We start from the raw sequence: 16,965 nt of genomic DNA on the forward strand, positions 1-16,965 counted from the left end.
GGTAATGATGAAAAGCGTGTCTTGCAGTGCAACATAGCGACTCAAATATGTGTGTTTAATTCGTTTTATATGAGAATTAAGTTTAGTTGAGTGACTTTAGCGGCACCAGGTCTTTTATTGTTTTTGCCGACAATACATAAATGCAAAATATCACTAAACACTGAGTTAAACTAAAACACAGTTATGTCTGTTTCATGATTTTGAGCGTCTTTTATTAGGCCCCCTCTAATTTATCTCACACCAAGGTAAACATGATGCAGAAAAACTTGACTCAAAGTGTCTCCTGGCTCAGTTTCATCATTGTTTCCCAGAAACCTGCTCTACTTCATCAAGCCAATGTATTTCCACCACTCATAGTAACTCAGGGGTTACTCACAAGCTCTGATGATGTCCACTCGCCCTCTCTAATGAGCACTCCATTGTTACGTAATGTACAGTAATTTCCACATGAAGCCCGGAGGTGTTTATGGTCAGTCTGTTACGCTGTTCCTCTGTGTCGATTCTTTGTGTCTCGTCACCTTCTCTTTGATCTAATCAGGATGGAGCGCATTAAGTTGAGGCAGCAAAAGTTTAAGCGGGGCAAGGAGAAGATGCTGAGCCTGGCTCAACATTCTGGAGATGGACAGACGATAGTCCCGCCCGAAGAGGATGATGATGATGGTATGACAAAGCCTGCTGGGTGTAGAAATACTATGAGTTTTGGTATTACTCAAGGAGGGTGGGCGTTCATGATCGTTTATAAGAAGAACAGAATGTCTATAATAGTGTCATTTCTATTAGCATTGGAACTAAATAAAAAGCTTCACATACTAGATTTGTGTCTTGAAGTTTACAGAACTGAATTTCTTATTAAATGTTGCACTGATGTATTTGTGAAATTTTAGGAGCACAGCCAACGAAAGCCAAGACCAAAAAAAAGCAGTGGTGGAGGCCGTGGGTTGACCATGCTTCCAGTAGGTTGACCCCCCCAAAACCTCTTTTTTCTCTTCCTCCACTCTGATTGGCCCTTGTGTCCTTGACCAGAACGCTGAGGATTCCCATACTGCCCATGGGCTCTAAAGGCAACATCATATAGTATCTGCCTTCTCCCTCCGGACTTTAATCTTTTTCTGTCTCTATTTAAGGATCCCCGTTACCTGTAGCTCTTGCGTAACTTTACAAAGCAAGTGTGGCGAGACTCTTAGGTTTATAAAAGCGTAACAGTCTCAGCAAGAGTGCAGCACAGGGTTGCCTTAAATAGAAGCAATGAAGAAAGGGAAAATGACTAACGTCTGGAGGTTTTATACTTGACGTTGTTTAAAACATAAACTTCATTGCTGGTCTCACCTAAAGAGCCTACAGTAGAGAATCACTCCATTGCAAAATATTTTCAAGCAAAGAAATGAAGCTGACAAGCCTTCATTCTCAGTACTGGAATAAAGGCTGAAGGTTTAGTTCATTCTTTGCCTGCAGACATGATCACCAAACAGGCATTACCTAGGAGAAAATAGAACAGCAATCAGACCAGTGATTAAATATGTAAAATTATGGCTTTTACAGTCGGTTTGTGGTAAATAAAAAAAAAAAAAGCCAGCATTTCCCTGAGTCAATACAGCGGTTGCCTGTTTGTTTTGAACTCATGTCTCATATCATACTCCACCCCCACATGACATTTTCAAATTATTTCTCCATTTTATCTCTTTGTCATTTGATGTTTCATCTCCATTTCCCAGCATCCTCCCCTCATCTCCTGCCCACTGCAGTTCTGTTCAAGGACATAAGTCAGCCTTGTCTATCCCATTGCTTCTAACACTTAACTACTGTAGACTGGAGTCACTCCAGGGCGACTGAAATATGAGAATAACAGACATTCCTCATTGTGTTTTCTGCTCATACTTTCGTTAATTTTACTAACGTGTGGTTTCATCCTCTTAAAAGTGCGTCTATATCATAACGAGCCATAGATATATGCAAATGTTTGATAGAGAAATATGTAGAGTTTAATGTGGTTGTGTTTCTTCCTTACAGCAAGAGAACCTTCTGTTGCTTTTTTTTTAATGTCATAAAAGCAATAAATGACTTCAGCCTGTGTTTGAGTGAATGTAACAGTGCTTTGCGCTCTGCCCCTCAGTGGTTAGAAGTGGAGACTACTACTTGTTTGAAACTGACAGTGAAGAAGAAGCAGAGGAGGAAGAAGAGAAAAAAGATGACGATCCACCAAAGAAGTCAGCATTTCAGGTGGTTATATTTTGGCTTCAGAGTGGGAAATGCTGTGATTCTCCCAAAGAGATTTTAAGGAGAAGAACATGGTTATGGATGTCCTTTTTTACAAAATAGTTTTTAATTGGCTTCTCTAAGCTATTACTTTTCTTTACAACTATAGTAAACTATATGTAAAAGGTGGACGTTGCCTTGGATCATAAAAGCAAAGCGAATGCAGGTTGCATTGTTTCAAATGGCCAGTAGGGGGCAGCTCCTCGCATTGTAAAAACAAATCTGATTATACAGAAGTCTATGGGAAAATTACCCTATTTCTCCCATGATTTATAGACACAGTAACACTTTCCTAAAGAGTTTATGATGTCAGTCACTATTTTCAAAGTCTTGCTGAATACAATGTGATGCTCTTTTTAAAAATTTATAAATTAGATGATAAACCAGCGTATACTTTCTGATTGACAACTTGTTACTCCATGAGTTTGCAGGTTCCTCGGTTTCTCAAGCACATCCACCCATCACTTCTGATGTTTGCTTTTTAAAAAAACAGAATAGCAACAGCCAAAATAGTGAATGATGTCATATTGGCTCATTTACTATGTTTAAAGCAGAAGTGGAGAAGCAAATGAAGTTTAAAACACAAAGGTGTCATTCTGGAAAGAGGAAATACAGCAGTATTTGTAGTACTGCGTACCTCTGTGTATGAGTGAGCAATGTTTTTTTTCTGTCCTCACATCCACAGGTAGACATAACACTTCATAACATTTCATTTGTGTATACAATGTAACACAATGGAAGACTACTTCATCATGTTGTAACCACAACTATAGCCTGTTTTTCTGGCCTCTTTCTCAACTCATGTCTGTAACCCTCCCACTATCACAAACACACCAACTGATGAATGAAAATTAAGTATATAAAGTATAAGTATATATAATATAATAAGTATATATAAAGATATCACCTAGAAAGAGTTTTACACTTACAGTACTGTTCATTCCTGTTTTCCTGGGTTAAATGTAGAAGTTGGGATGTATGATACTGTGCAAAAGTCTTAAGCCACCCTTTATTTCTTTATATTTTGTTTCCAAGCAGCCAGAGCTGTCATTTTTAAAGTGGATTTGAACAATAAGTGCCCAGGCTTTCTGAAGGTTTCCCAAAGGTTTTCTTCGGACATTGACTTCTTTTTCGCTCATTTTCAGTCCAGTCTGTCTACCTGACTATTTTTATTAGAGGAATGCTTTTTCATTTGTTAAACCACTTAACACTGGCCTATGAGTCATCCAACCATTAAAAGGCTCCTAACTTAAGGGGTGAACAAGTATAGAACCAGTGTCTATACATTTTTGTACAGAAGAAAAACACCATCTACTGTAGATGAACAGTATCTTAAAGTCATGTCCTTGAGAAACAGGGCACTGGTGTACAAGGTACATCAAATTAACAAACACAAGAACTGGAATAAAAATTTTAAATTTTTGGTTCAAATTCTCATCAGGTCAAGAAGAGATGAGTGCAGTCATCTGTAAAACACGGTGTAGTTTCTGTTACGGTTTGGGACTGCATGTCAGCTAGCAATGGAAAGCATCTTATTGAGAGCAGCTTCATTTAACAGCTTGACAATGATCCCAAACCTTTACTGCCAATGCAGTAAAAGTGTACCTGGATAGAAAAACCACACAGTGAGACACTGACAGTGATGGATTGGTCTCCCCAGAGCCTGCACATCAACATCATTGAAGCAGTATGGGATCATCTTGATAGAGAACAGACCAAAAGACCACCAACATACAAAGTAGAGCTTTGAATGTCCTTCAAAAAGCCTGGAGAACTATTCCTGAAGACTGCTCAGGCTGTGTTTAAGAATAATGGTGATAATACCAAATATTGACTGTCAAGCTCATTAAATTTTAAACTCTGTATCTTAATTTACATACTGTACACTTTCCATGCATGTTTGCACATGTTTAAATAAATAACTGGACCTATAGCCCATTTTCTTAGAAAAATATAAAGAAGAGTTTTGCGCAGTACAATATGTGATTTGTGATACAGTAGGCACTAACCTTTCAATAAACACCTATAATTTTGCTTTGAAGTCCTCCTCTTGTTTACTGCCTCCTAACATAATTAACCTCTGTTGTTTCTAACAGTATGAAATTGTTTTCTACTAACCCTCTCCCCACTCTGTTTCCTCTCTTCAGAGAGCTATTGGGAAGTTTGTCTCCGCTCTTCTGGCTTTACCCAAATCTGTCATTAAGCTGCCTAAAACTGTGCTGCAGTATGTAGTGAAGGCAGGCAAGGTATTCACCCTCATCTAACACAGCTGGCTCTCTCTGTGAACATCTGCCAGTTCAAATAACAACTAACACCACAGACAACTGCCTTTCCAGCTCGTGTTTGGTGAACATGCTGTAAATTAATAGATGTGTTTATTCATCCAGTTCCAAAACACTAAACTTACATAGATCACCAAATTCGACTTGGAATGAGAATGTTTTTGTACCATGTATTGTTACTGTCTGACTGATTGGTGTTTGCATGTGTGTCATGGCCATTTTATGTGGCCCGCTGCTCTGACGATCTATCACATATGTAACGTACAACATAATTCAGATTTGATCTGTGGTCCCTATTCCTGGTAAAGATTTTTTTTGGGGTGTAAAATAGATATTATAGGTTGTTACACAAGTTTTAGAAATCAAAGTCAGAGTTAAAAAAACTGTTTTGAAAATTATCTCCCTCGCTTTTCTTTCCTTTTTTGTAAAGATTTGGTGTAAAGTAAGGTGATGGTGGTCTTGCATTAAAGAAATCTCAAGCATATTTTGTTTAAAAGGCAAATAAAAGATGTAATTGGTATTTTAATCATATGAACGTTCACTATGATGAATTGTTGATTTTATTTCTAGGCTAGTTTTAAGAAATACTAAAATAGAGCACCATAACATTTACATGACTTTTAATGATTATATATAAACTTTGTAATATTTTTTTTTCTGTTGTGGCTTTGGCATAATTCCCCTCAGTGACGTTCATTAAAACTTAACTGCTACCCTCCTTTCTCCAGTATATGTATCAAACCTGGATCACAGACCCCAAAGCTGCTCTCAGGGCGCGAGGCAAAGCGAAGCGCAAATTTTGGAAGAGATACACGAAAGGAGTTAGACACAGAAAAAGCAAGAAAGATGGTAAGTCAGCTCTAGAAAGGAAATTTTTTCCTGACTTGAAACAGACTTTAAATTTATACTAAACTATCTGTACTGTACATCAGCAGGTCGTGTGACCATCGACCTTGGCGAGCTGTCTGATGGGCAAGAAAAAGACGATGAGAACAAGAAATCTGGTGGCCCAGGTTGGTTTTATGACACTCAGTTTTACAAATTACAGCTCTCCAATTTACACTGACCAAATTCTCCATCATGAGAAAAACTGGTATACATATTAAAATGTATTTTTGAGTGGGAATCTTTATGCTATCATTATTTTCAGTGATTAAATCAGATTAATATTTATTAGATTGCTGGTTCATGAACCTGCTGTTTCAGCAAATAAAACAACCAGAAATAATGTCATACTTTTTGGGCTTGATACTGTAATTGATTAACGTGTATGTGTTTAGAAAACGGTGCAACTTTTGTAAATCCCCTGTAAAACCAAACAGATTTATGGGTGCAATAACCTTAGTTCAATAAGGAGCGATAATTAGTAGGAATTAAATGTGATATATTAATATAAAAAATCAATCTAGCTATTTGGCGATTAGACGCCCATGGACAATCACAGCAAATCAGGATCCCAACGGTTATAGGAACTAAGGCAGGAATTACTGAAATCATTATTTCAAGGAATTTTACTGGCATTCGGACATACAACACTGTCAATTATTTAATGAAAAGGTTTATTTAAGTATGAGTTTTTAATTCGACCACGTTTAATGCATTTTCTGTTGTGTGCTCATCCTCAGATAACATCATCAAACGAGTGTTCAACATCATCAAGGTCACTTGGATGCTCTTCCAGACGACGGTGGAAAGCTTCACTAAATGGATGAATGAAATGTGCAGAGAGTACATTGACATCTCCACTGTGCTGCGTTTAGAGCGCTGCATGCTGACTCGAGAGGTCAAGAAGGTATGCAGCTCTCTGCAGTGACCTTAAACATGTAGAAGTAGGGTTAGTTTAAATGTGCTTTCACTGAATCATTTATAAAATCACTCAGTGGAATACGTATGATCAGATCTCTTCTCCTCCCACCAGGGTAACGTGCCATCCAGAGAGAGCATCCATGTTTATTACCACAAGGCCATGAGGCTTAACATGTCCAGACAGGCAAGCATGGATGTGCTGAGCGAGGACGACTCAGTCTCGGGCTCCATCGGGGTCCGCAGAAGGCGAGGAGGTTACCGGATGGAGAGCCAGGAGTCCACGGCCTCCAGAGAGAGCATGTCCAGGTAGATTAGCAGTGCAATGTGAAGACTAAACGAGATGCCATCATGAACGGTTTCAGGTTGTCTTTATGTGCAGTATTGTGCAAATGTGAATGTAAAAACCTGTATACGTTTACTGCTTCAATGCATTAAAAACAAACAAGAAAAAAACTTCCTACTTATCATAGTTTTCTATCAGCACATTATCATCACACTGAGCCATTTCACCAAAATGCTTTACTGTATCTTTGTGTTAATCATCACATGATCTATGATCTTTACAGATGCTTTTTATTTGCAGAATATCATCTCTTTTGTTTAACATAACATAGATTTCATGTCATCCTTCTTACCACTGATCATCCCATTTGTCACTCTCACAACCTATCAGTGGCTGCACTGACGCCACCACACTGTTTTCTCGTCAATCCACCTTGGAAGACTTGGATGCAATGCCAGAGTGCATTCCCAAAACCAGTGAGCGTGCCAGGCCCAAACTTAAAAGATCACCTAGGCTGGATATGTCCAGCTCATCAGTGGACAGCGGCAGCAGCTTCATATCCAGGTGCTGGGCCTTTGCATGTACACACAGAAAATATCATTGCATCTCTTCTGTCTTTTTTGTGTTTTCATCAGTCTTGCATTGATTATTAACGTCTGCTGAATCACTGCATGATTTCTATTTCAAACTTTTTTACTTTTGTATTTCATTCTGTCACAAATCCATTTTTAACCTTAAACACAAGTTGTTGTTCAGTAATAGTATTGTTACAAGAAGGGGTTTTGTAAATTGTGACCTGCTTCTTTTAAACAACTGCCTCTTTCTTTTTTTGGGTTGGACCGAACAGTAGTTTTACTTTGACAGGGAGAGTTCCTTTCTAATGGTTTGCTGTTCCAACTGTCCCAAATGATGTCTGCTTGATTTCTTTCATGGTCACAAGATGAACTTTAACAGCATATTTGTTAAAGTGCATCTTAGCCTTCTGCGCTAACCAGCTATTATTCTTCTGTTATGGTTATCGTTATACTGAAAAGGCAGAAGGACCATTATTTGGAATTGTGATTGTCCAGAGGCTCTGCCAGTCATGCAACACTGAGATGATCAATCCAGAATGTGATACATACAGCAGTGTGAAATAGTGTTTGACCCCTTCCTGATTTCCTATTTTTTTCACTCCATAGTCTTCATTTTTGTTTTCTAAAGCCATTCAGAGTTGGACTTGCTGGTGCGTTGTGGATCGTTGTCCTGCTGCAGAACCAACGTGTGTTTCAGCTTGAGGTCAGGAACTTATGGCTGGACATTCTCCTATAGGATGTTTTGCTAGACAACAGAATTCCTGGTTCCATTTATCACAGCAAATCTTCCTGGTCCTGAGTCAACAAAACAGCCCCAGACCATCACACTACCACCACCATATTTTATTCTTGGTATGAGGTTCCTTTTGTGAAATGCTGTTTTACTTTTACGCCAGATGTAACACGACTAAAATCTTGAGAGTTCAGCCTTTGTTTGCCGGTCCCCAGAGTATTTTCCCCAAAGTCTTGAGGATCATCCAGATGTTTCTTGGCAAATGTAAGACAGACCTTTGTGTTCTTTTTGGTCAGCACTGGTTTTCCCCTTGAACTCTCCCATGGATGACTTTTCCCCCCAGTCTCTTTCTTATTGTTGAATCATGATCTCTGACCTTAACTGAGACATGTGAAGCCTGTGGTTCTTTAATGTTGTTCTGGGGTCTTTTGTTACCTCCTGGATGAGTCATCAGTGTACTCTTGGAGTAGTTTTGGCTGGCCCGTCACTCCTGGGAAGCTTCACCATTGTTCCAAGTTTTCTCCATTTGTATATAATGGCTCTCATCGTGGTTCAATGGAGTCCCAAAACCTTGGAAATGGTTTTGTAAGCTTTTCCAGATGAAAGATGTCAGTGTCTTTGTTTCTCAGGTGTTTCATTAGATCGTGACATGATGTGTTGCTTTTTGAGAACTTTTTGCCTGCTTCTCAGACAGATTCTATTTAAGTGATTTCTTGATTCAACAGGTCTGCCAGGCGTGAGTGTGTTTAGTCAAACTGAACTCAATTTTCCAAAAAATGTGGTTAATCACCGTTAATTCATGATTTAACAAAAGGGGCAATTACTTTTTCACACAGGACCAGGTAGGCTTGGATAACTTTTCTCCCTTAATCAATAAAAACATTATTTAAAAACTGCATTTTGTATTTACTCGGGTTTGATGGTCTGAAACATGTAAATGTGACAAATATGCAAGACACTAGGAAATCAGGATGGGGGCAAACACTTTTTTTGAAGCACTGTAAAAAAACAACTCCTGTTGTGTTAACCCATAATTTGTGAATAACTTGCCAATAAGTTAAAACAGGCTAAACAGGTGGATTAAAGTAATATATTTTTTAATGCAGAAATTTGCCCTTAAACATTTTTAGGTCCTGTCAGTGCTTACAAGTAAAACTCCATAATACGGGTTAATGTAGTCTAAAAATGTATTAGTGTGTCTACACGCTTGCTTTCTGCTTGATGCCAGTTTTTTATTTATTCCAGATATAGTGAGAACCCAAATCAATATTTAGAAAGTACAAATAAATTGATACATCTGACACAATCCCTGTTTTGTTTTGTCTTCTCGTTCACAGTGAGCCAACCCAGTGTGTCATAATTTACTCTAGACAGGGAACTACTGATACCATAGAAGAAGTGGAGGATGAGCACGATCAAGTGGAAGACAAGCAGCAAGTTCCCTGGGAATCTCAACAGTTTGATGAGATTGGGGAGGCTGAGGGTGTGGCATTGAGTGATGGAGAGCCCAGGGAGAAAGAAAAAAAAGAAGAGGAAGAAGAGGTGGTCGAGGAAGGGCAGAAGGGATTAGAGGGTGAAGAAGGACTACAGGAACAGCAGGACCAGGAGAGAGAGGAGGCTCCCTGGGAGTCTTTTGGTCCAGATGAGGGCCCCTCCTTAAGAGTGGAAGAGTTACACGCTTCTCCTTCTGCCCAGGAGAAAGAGTTCATCACTGAGAGTGAAGATGGTGCAGGACAGCAGGACCTCATGCCTACGGAGGGTCAAACAGAGCTGCTCTACACTCCAGATACAGATGCCTCTAAAACATCTGATGCGGATGTGCCTCCCAGCTACAGCAAGGCAGTCAGCTTTGACCGCTTGGAAGTTAGTGACGATGAGAGTGACACAGATAGGAAGAGGTGCATGGTCATGACCTCAGACAGCCGCTCAGACAGCAGGTCGGACATCATGTTGCCCTCTATGACTACTGAACTGACGGCCAGTGAACTGTTGCTCAACAAGTAAGTTAAAAAAAATATATTGATTAAAGTTTTAGACCTTAAAGCAGGGATGTCAAACTCATTTTACATGCTGAGCCACACATAGAGCTCACTATGATCTTAAGTAGGGCAGAGCAGTGAAATCATGTGACAAATGTGTAAAATGTCTGCAAAAGTTATGGGAATTCATTAAGCAGAGTGTCCTGTAATTATAAGATATGAAGGTTTTGTTCATTTACCGTGGAAAAACAGGAACTTTCCTGTTATTTAATTGTTTTTCTGTTAATTACTTTGGTCTATTATGAACGGCAGCCCTTATAAATAGAAAAAGCTGTAAAACCTATGATATTACAGTTAAGAGTTCAAATCTATTCACTCCTTGACATTTTCTAAAGCTGTCTAATGGGCCCGATTCAATTCCTTGCTGTGACAATATTGGCCCCCAGGCCTTATGTTTGATACCCCCGACTTAAAGCCTTCTGAGAGTAAACTATCTGTCTCTAGAGTCATTCAGTTGTGATATAATTTCTGTCTTTAAAAAAAAAAATCAAACATAAATAGTTTTTCACTGTTACGACCTCCATTAATGCCTCCTCTGTCTGTCCAGGATGTTTTATGACGAGGAGCTGGAGCAGTCAGATAAATTCTACCAAAACCAGCCTCTGTTCCTCCAGCTTTGCTACGCCCTCTACAACATGCTGGTGGCTCACTCAGAGTTGGTGTGCTACCTGGTCATCATCATAAACCACTTGGTGTCAGCCTCTTGTGTTACGCTGGTCCTTCCCATTACCATCTTTCTCTGGGCAATGTTGTCTGTTCCACGGCCCAGCAAGCGCTACTGGATGACTGTCATCATCTATACTGAGGTGCAGACAAACATGATGATGATGTTGCAAAATAAATAACTAAGATTTTCAAGAAATTGTTAAGTAACTGTGTGTTTCTATCATTAATTTTCAAATTTCAGATGTCTTTTTTGGGGGGAAATGAAGTAGATAAAGGATCTAAACATAAAGGAAAAGATTGTTGGTTTTGTCCACAGTGAATACTACAAAGTTCAGATGAAAAAAAGGCAACAGGGAACATAACAGCATTTAGTCTAGCAGATGATCATCAGGTTCCAGAGTAAAAGTCGGACTTGGTGTGTATTTCAAATTGATTGATGATGTTTTCCTTCCAGGTCACCATCGTCATCAAATACTTCTTCCAGTTTGGCTTCTTCCCGTTCCACTCGAGCGTAGACAAGAACAAACCTCTTCACCCTCCCAACATCATTGGTGTGGAGAAGAAAGACGGTTACGTCCACTACGACCTGGTCCAGTTACTGGCTCTCTTCTTTCACAGGTCCATCCTGAAGGTGTGGGCAAACACAGAAATATATAGACGTCTCCCTCACATGAAAACAAAGACCATAAAAAACTATCGCCGCATACTGTTTTTAGAGTTGATTCTCCTGAAGTACACTCGTTATATGTGTCTTGTTATTCATGACATCACTGACTTGATATTTCATCATGAATTAATTTTCAGAGAGACAGAAAATATATTTCAAATATCTGCAGACAAAATAAAATTCCTTTGCACATTTTATGGACTGATTTATGCATCTGAGAAGGCCAGTATTAATAAGTACCAGCTTTTGGCAGCACAGGCTGGCTGATACACAAAACTGAATGAAAAGCCAGTATTTGAGCAATTTAGATGTCCCTGCTGGATTGTTCTGCACAGTTTATTATCAACAAATGAAACAAAAGCAGTTTAAGACTGCATATCTCCAAAGCTGTAAACATGAAATGAGATATCCTTCTGGATACACAATGACACTTGGAGCTAGCTAGTCTGTGATATTTTCTTAAAAATGAAGATAGTGTCTTTTAGAATCAGACTTAGATTTATTGACCAAGTATGTGTGCACTGACAAGGAATTGGGCTCGAGATCATTCTTTGCTCTCAGTGTAGAGAAAAGAGTAAACGACAGACAATACTATCAACATGACACAGACATACATAGCATATTATGGTGCAATGGTACACATGATGGACTAAAATTATCGAATAAATAAGGGATGGATGACTAGTTACTGTATATACTATAGGTGAGGACACTATAAATTTACAGTACAGAGCAAAACAGTACAGCAGCAGGTATGATAGTATAATGTTTAAGTACAGAGAGTGCTGAGTATTCATGAGAGTGACGCCCTATGGAAAGAAACTGTGCAGATGTCTGCTTTTTTTGGCATATTGGCACATTTTGTAATGGTTTAAATTGATTTGGATTTGTGAAAATATGTCCAATGTTGCCTCCTAATTCTAGTCTAAGGATCTTTGCCAAAAATTCCAAACCCCACCTCTTGTATCATTTTCTCCCAAATCCATCCAGAACAAACTAATCCCTTCTGTTAGTGAGGGGGGAAAGCAAAATATGAAGAGTCAATGTTAGGCCTCTTCTGAGAGAGTTTTTCTCCCATGTGGTTTGATTTTTCTTTTCCACTTATTCCCTATAGTTTACTTTAAAATATTTACTGTATTAAAGGAAAAAAAATTAAATTTCTTAGTATTTCTGTGTGAAACAAGGACTGTATTACACCCTGATATCCAAAAATGTTGTGATTCTGTGTAAAATGTAAAGGATTTGCAAATCTCATAAGCCCATATATTCGCATCAGGTCATAGAAAACACATCAGATGTTTAAACTGAGACATTTTACTATTTCATGAAGAATGGCAGTGTTGGTCAAGTTACTTGAAAAAAGTAATCAGTAACTAATTACTGAAAAAAGTAATCCCGTTACTTTACTGATTACTTATTTTCAAGAGCAATTAATTACTTATTTACTTGGTTACTTAGTTACTTTTTAAAAACACGATTTACAACCTGAATAGGTGATAAAGCGATAGATCTTTCAGCCCAATTCTACTTTTTCTGCATAATCCATCATACAAAATGTAATCAAATGAAAAAGTCTCTTTTTAAAACTTGTTTTATTAGTTTTAATCTTTTAACTTTATGCATGAAGCAAAAATCTAATTATATGCAACATTCTCTGACTGGAAGAAATTTGTTTAATATTTAAACCTATTTTCTGCACATTCCAGCACATAAAATATTTTTTTGTGTTTACACTCACTCTTTCAAATAGATGCAAGTAAAACACAGCAGAAAATAAATAAAGTCAAAGACTCAGCGGTCCTGTTCCTGTTTTTTCACCTGTAAAGCAGGAGTAGGGTAGGCGGAGGTTTGCCCTGGTGCAGGTGTGCCGCAGCGGTCAGTGGAAGAATCCGCGAGTTTCTCTGTGAATTTCTCATTACGTCGTTGCGCACTCGGGTGCTTGCTTGGAAGTTTAGGGGTTTTTTTCGCTGTAAAAAGACGTTTTCTTCCCACACACAGCGGAAACTAATGTTTTTGTCACTTTTTATGGAATCAAACCCAAAGTAAGGTCAGTACTTCCACGCTTTAAACGCTGCATGCTCATGCTCTTTCCGTACTCGATATATGATCCACTGTTGATCTGCACACAGCTGTTGTCACGAACGTCGCACTCGCTTACGTCACTGTCATGAGACAGTCTCGCAAAAAAATCACGGTTTTAGTAACGCAGTAACGCAGCGTTCCTACGGGAAAGTAACGGTAATCTAATTACCGTTTTTGCAATAGTAATCCCTTACTTTACTTGTTACTTGAAAAAAGTAATCGGATTACAGTAACACGTTACTTGTAACTATGTTTACCACTGTGTAGGAGCCCCTCTTCTTTTAACAACAGTCTGTAAACATGTAGCAACTAATGAAACCAGTTGTTGGACTTTTGAGAGAGGAATGTTGTCCATTCTTGTCTGATATAAGATTTAAGAACAAGGCAACAAAGGATTTTTTAAATTGATACCACATGTGTATCTACTAGGCTGAGGCTGAGGGGTTACGCTAGTTGCTGCCAATATTTTTATGTCATATAATGACTAAAATGCGGGTTGTCATTGCTATCTGATATTTTCCTTTTTTTTTCTTTTTCTTTTTTTTTTTTACAGAAGACCAGCTTTTTTATGAAGCCTTGCATTTGATTTTTTGGTCACTTATACTTAGTTTACAGATTATACTGCATAGAATCAACCCATATAACTATAACAACAACAACAACAACAATGATAATAATAATAATAATAATAATAGCAAAACTGCTCAATTAAATATTACAAAAAAGAGCCAAATAAAAGTTCCATTATGCTCGATGCGTCACTTTCGTTGTGGGTGTCACGTAGCGATTTTAACGTTGTATTGTCAGCTGGTCGTGCACCTCTCAATATTTGAAAGGCCGATTACTGTGATCACTCTCATCTTCTATTTCTAATGAGTCCTGTTATAAAACCTAATGATCAGTCACATTTACTCCCTAAACCGTTATGGGAAAAAATGTTATTTTCAGTGTAGCAGAGATAATATAAACTTAGGGTTTTTTTTATTTTACCTGTAGAAATTGTAAAAGGAACCAAAGAAGATGTATTTATGTTGTTGGGAATTTGAAGTATTTGAAGTAACGCTGAGATAAAAATTAAAGATTTGTTACCACGATGAGGGTTTGTGGCTTCATTGGTTACATGTATCAGGGATTTTAGTGATATTTTTATGTTTTTCTTTTCTTTTTGGAGGGTAGGACAGCTTTATGACTGGGGAAAAAAACCTGTTCACTTTCATCTTATTTGGATATGGAAATAACAGTCCTTCCACCTTTCATTACCAGTGCCATGGTCTATGGGATGAGGATGACCCCAAGGTAAAGAAAGAGGCACCTTGTCAGTCTGAAGAAGTCAGAAGTCAGTCTGAGTCTGAAGACGAGAGAAAAGACGGGGAGAGTGAGAAGGAGTCGGAACCGGGCTCGTCACTAAACAGTGAAAGGAGAGGCTCCAATCAGACCCTGAGGTCCATAAACTTCGGGACCTCCATAGATTCAGGACACGTTCAGGTGCCCTACTCGCAGCAGCAGCAGACCTACCAGCGGCGCAAGAGCTCCAGTGGAGGCTCACACATTTCTCATCCATCTCTTCACTCTTCTGCAAGATCTAAGAGAGGTGAAGGCTTTTTTTCCCTTTTGGCTATTTCCTGCTACTAAATTGTTGTTGGATGGTGGATTTAAGAAATCCCCTGCTGCAGTATTTCTGTAAAACAAACACCTGGAAGAAATATGATATTTTGTGGTAACCGTAAACTTTGTTCTTTACAGTAAAAATAACGATAAATAGAAAGTCTTGCATTGGTATTGCGTTTGTCAGTAACTCAGAGCTTTGACACGGGTCATTTAAAACTGAAAATGTAAATTGTTTCCACAGGAAGTACAGCTTCTCGCAACAGCAGCCGCAAGAGCGGCAGCGAGGCCAGCGTCCATCAGAAGACCCGCAAACAGATGATCATAGAGAAACTGAGGGAGCAGCTCTTCAAAGCAAAAGCTTTCATCATAAAGCGGTAGCACAAAACATAGCTGCTTTGTAAAAGTTGAAGTGGCTGTGTTTCTTTTTTCTCTCTCTTTAATTCCACCCACAGCTTCTTACTGACTATAAAGTGTGTTTGTAATGTTTTGAGAGCATTGCTGAGAAGTGTGCTCAGCAAGTATTCTTGATGAATGATGTAAGATGCACTGTGGAAAACCACCGTGGTGATACAGCAGCTTAAACCTTTCAAAGGTCTAAATTTGGATCTTTAATTACAGCATTCCCGTTAGACCGTTCACTGTCATTTTTGTAAGTGCTGCAACAGACACTCCAAACATGTTATTGTTCTAAATTTAATTGCAATGCAATGAGCGGTTTCCCAGATATAATGTGTAAGACAGTAACCGAAACCCAATGTTTTGCTCAAAATAAGTTCAGCTCTTCATATGAAATAAGTGCTGTTATATAGACTTGTTTGAAGTGATTTTGTTTGAACGCACAGAAAAAAACCTATAAGCGGTTTTTAAATGTAAAGCAGATTTACTATCTTTATTTCCAACTACATATTTTTATTCTTGGACTTAGAGTAGCTTTGTATGATTAATGGTTAAAAACAATCCCATTTTATCTTATCCTTTTGTAAGACCCCCAGTTCATCATTAAACTAAGTTAAACTGCACAGGACACTTTAAGCTCTTGTTCTTCTGATTGGCTTCCCTCAACAAACTGAGGGTTTGATTAGCAGGCAGATGCTCACACAGGAGGCTGTAGATGCAATATCAGATTCTCACTGACATCATTAAAACCCAACAACTGAAAAATTCCTCCATCCTAGTGTTTAGAGTAGTCTGAAGGCTGATTATTCTCTTCTGCGCAGACCTCAGTATGTGAAACTTTGTAAAAGATTCCTTACAAAATGACACAGTCTCAGAAAGGTCACAAACACAAAAAGCTTCAGGCGTCTGTTTGATCGCTTTCTAATAACACTGATTCTGCTCCCTGTAGGGTTTTGGGTATCTATCTTCCCATCAGGCAGTTTTTCTATAACTTGATTCATCCAGAGTACAGCGCAGTCACCGACGTCTATGTGCTGATGTTCCTCGCTGACACGGTTGACTTCATCATCATTGTGTTTGGATTCTGGGCATTTGGTGTAAGTTTTGAATTTATCTGCAGAAGAAAATGACAGTGTTCACCTCAAGTGACAACAACAATTAGAATTTTGTTACGTGACTTAATAAAACTGACTTTTATGTTTACCTTTTCCTTGTAGAAACACTCAGCGGCGGACATCACATCATCGCTGTCAGAGGATCAGGTCCCGGGAGCTTTTCTCGTCATGGTGTTGATCCAGTTTGGCACCATGGTGGTGGACCGGGCCCTCTACCTCCGAAAGTCTGTTATGGGCAAGGTTATCTTCCAGGTCATTCTGGTCTTTGGCATCCACTTCTGGATGTTCTTCATCCTGCCAAAGGTCACAGACAAGTAAGCGCTTCATCTTAGCTCACGTGAGAGCTGAGATGAATCATCCTAATTAATTTAAATGATAAAATACATCTGACAGCATGGCGTCCAATATATTTGTGCATTTTTTTTTTATTTTGCTCTTCAAAGTTAGAAAACCAGCTGCA

At 38.6% G+C, this 16,965-nt stretch overlaps 1 protein-coding gene across 3 annotated transcripts in view; it reads left to right on the plus strand.

Annotated features, from left to right (window-relative positions):
* piezo2b (piezo-type mechanosensitive ion channel component 2b) overlaps positions 1-16,965 on the plus strand; it is a 92,082-nt gene that overhangs the window by 66,253 nt on the left and 8,864 nt on the right. Inside the window, exons 30-45 of one of the 3 annotated variants that reach the window (XM_085253616.1) lie at positions 539-660; positions 885-953; positions 2,111-2,217; positions 4,401-4,499; positions 5,264-5,384; positions 5,468-5,548; positions 6,161-6,327; positions 6,454-6,647; positions 7,015-7,188; positions 9,270-9,932; positions 10,519-10,777; positions 11,092-11,268; positions 14,650-14,977; positions 15,236-15,368; positions 16,340-16,487; positions 16,608-16,819. In XM_085253616.1, the coding sequence (XP_085109742.1) occupies positions 539-660; positions 885-953; positions 2,111-2,217; positions 4,401-4,499; positions 5,264-5,384; positions 5,468-5,548; positions 6,161-6,327; positions 6,454-6,647; positions 7,015-7,188; positions 9,270-9,932; positions 10,519-10,777; positions 11,092-11,268; positions 14,650-14,977; positions 15,236-15,368; positions 16,340-16,487; positions 16,608-16,819 (3,054 nt within the window). The remainder of the gene's footprint in view (positions 1-538; positions 661-884; positions 954-2,110; positions 2,218-4,400; positions 4,500-5,263; positions 5,385-5,467; positions 5,549-6,160; positions 6,328-6,453; positions 6,648-7,014; positions 7,189-9,269; positions 9,933-10,518; positions 10,778-11,091; positions 11,269-14,649; positions 14,978-15,235; positions 15,369-16,339; positions 16,488-16,607; positions 16,820-16,965) is intronic. The other 2 variants (XM_085253615.1, XM_085253617.1) reach the window with 2 other exon arrangements.

This window comes from Mchenga conophoros, linkage group LG18 (assembly GCF_057382185.1).
Source record: "Mchenga conophoros isolate Kocher_MC1m ecotype Shallow Benthic linkage group LG18, M_conophoros_male_GT1.1, whole genome shotgun sequence".
Classification (NCBI taxonomy): Eukaryota; Metazoa; Chordata; class Actinopteri; order Cichliformes; family Cichlidae; genus Mchenga; species Mchenga conophoros.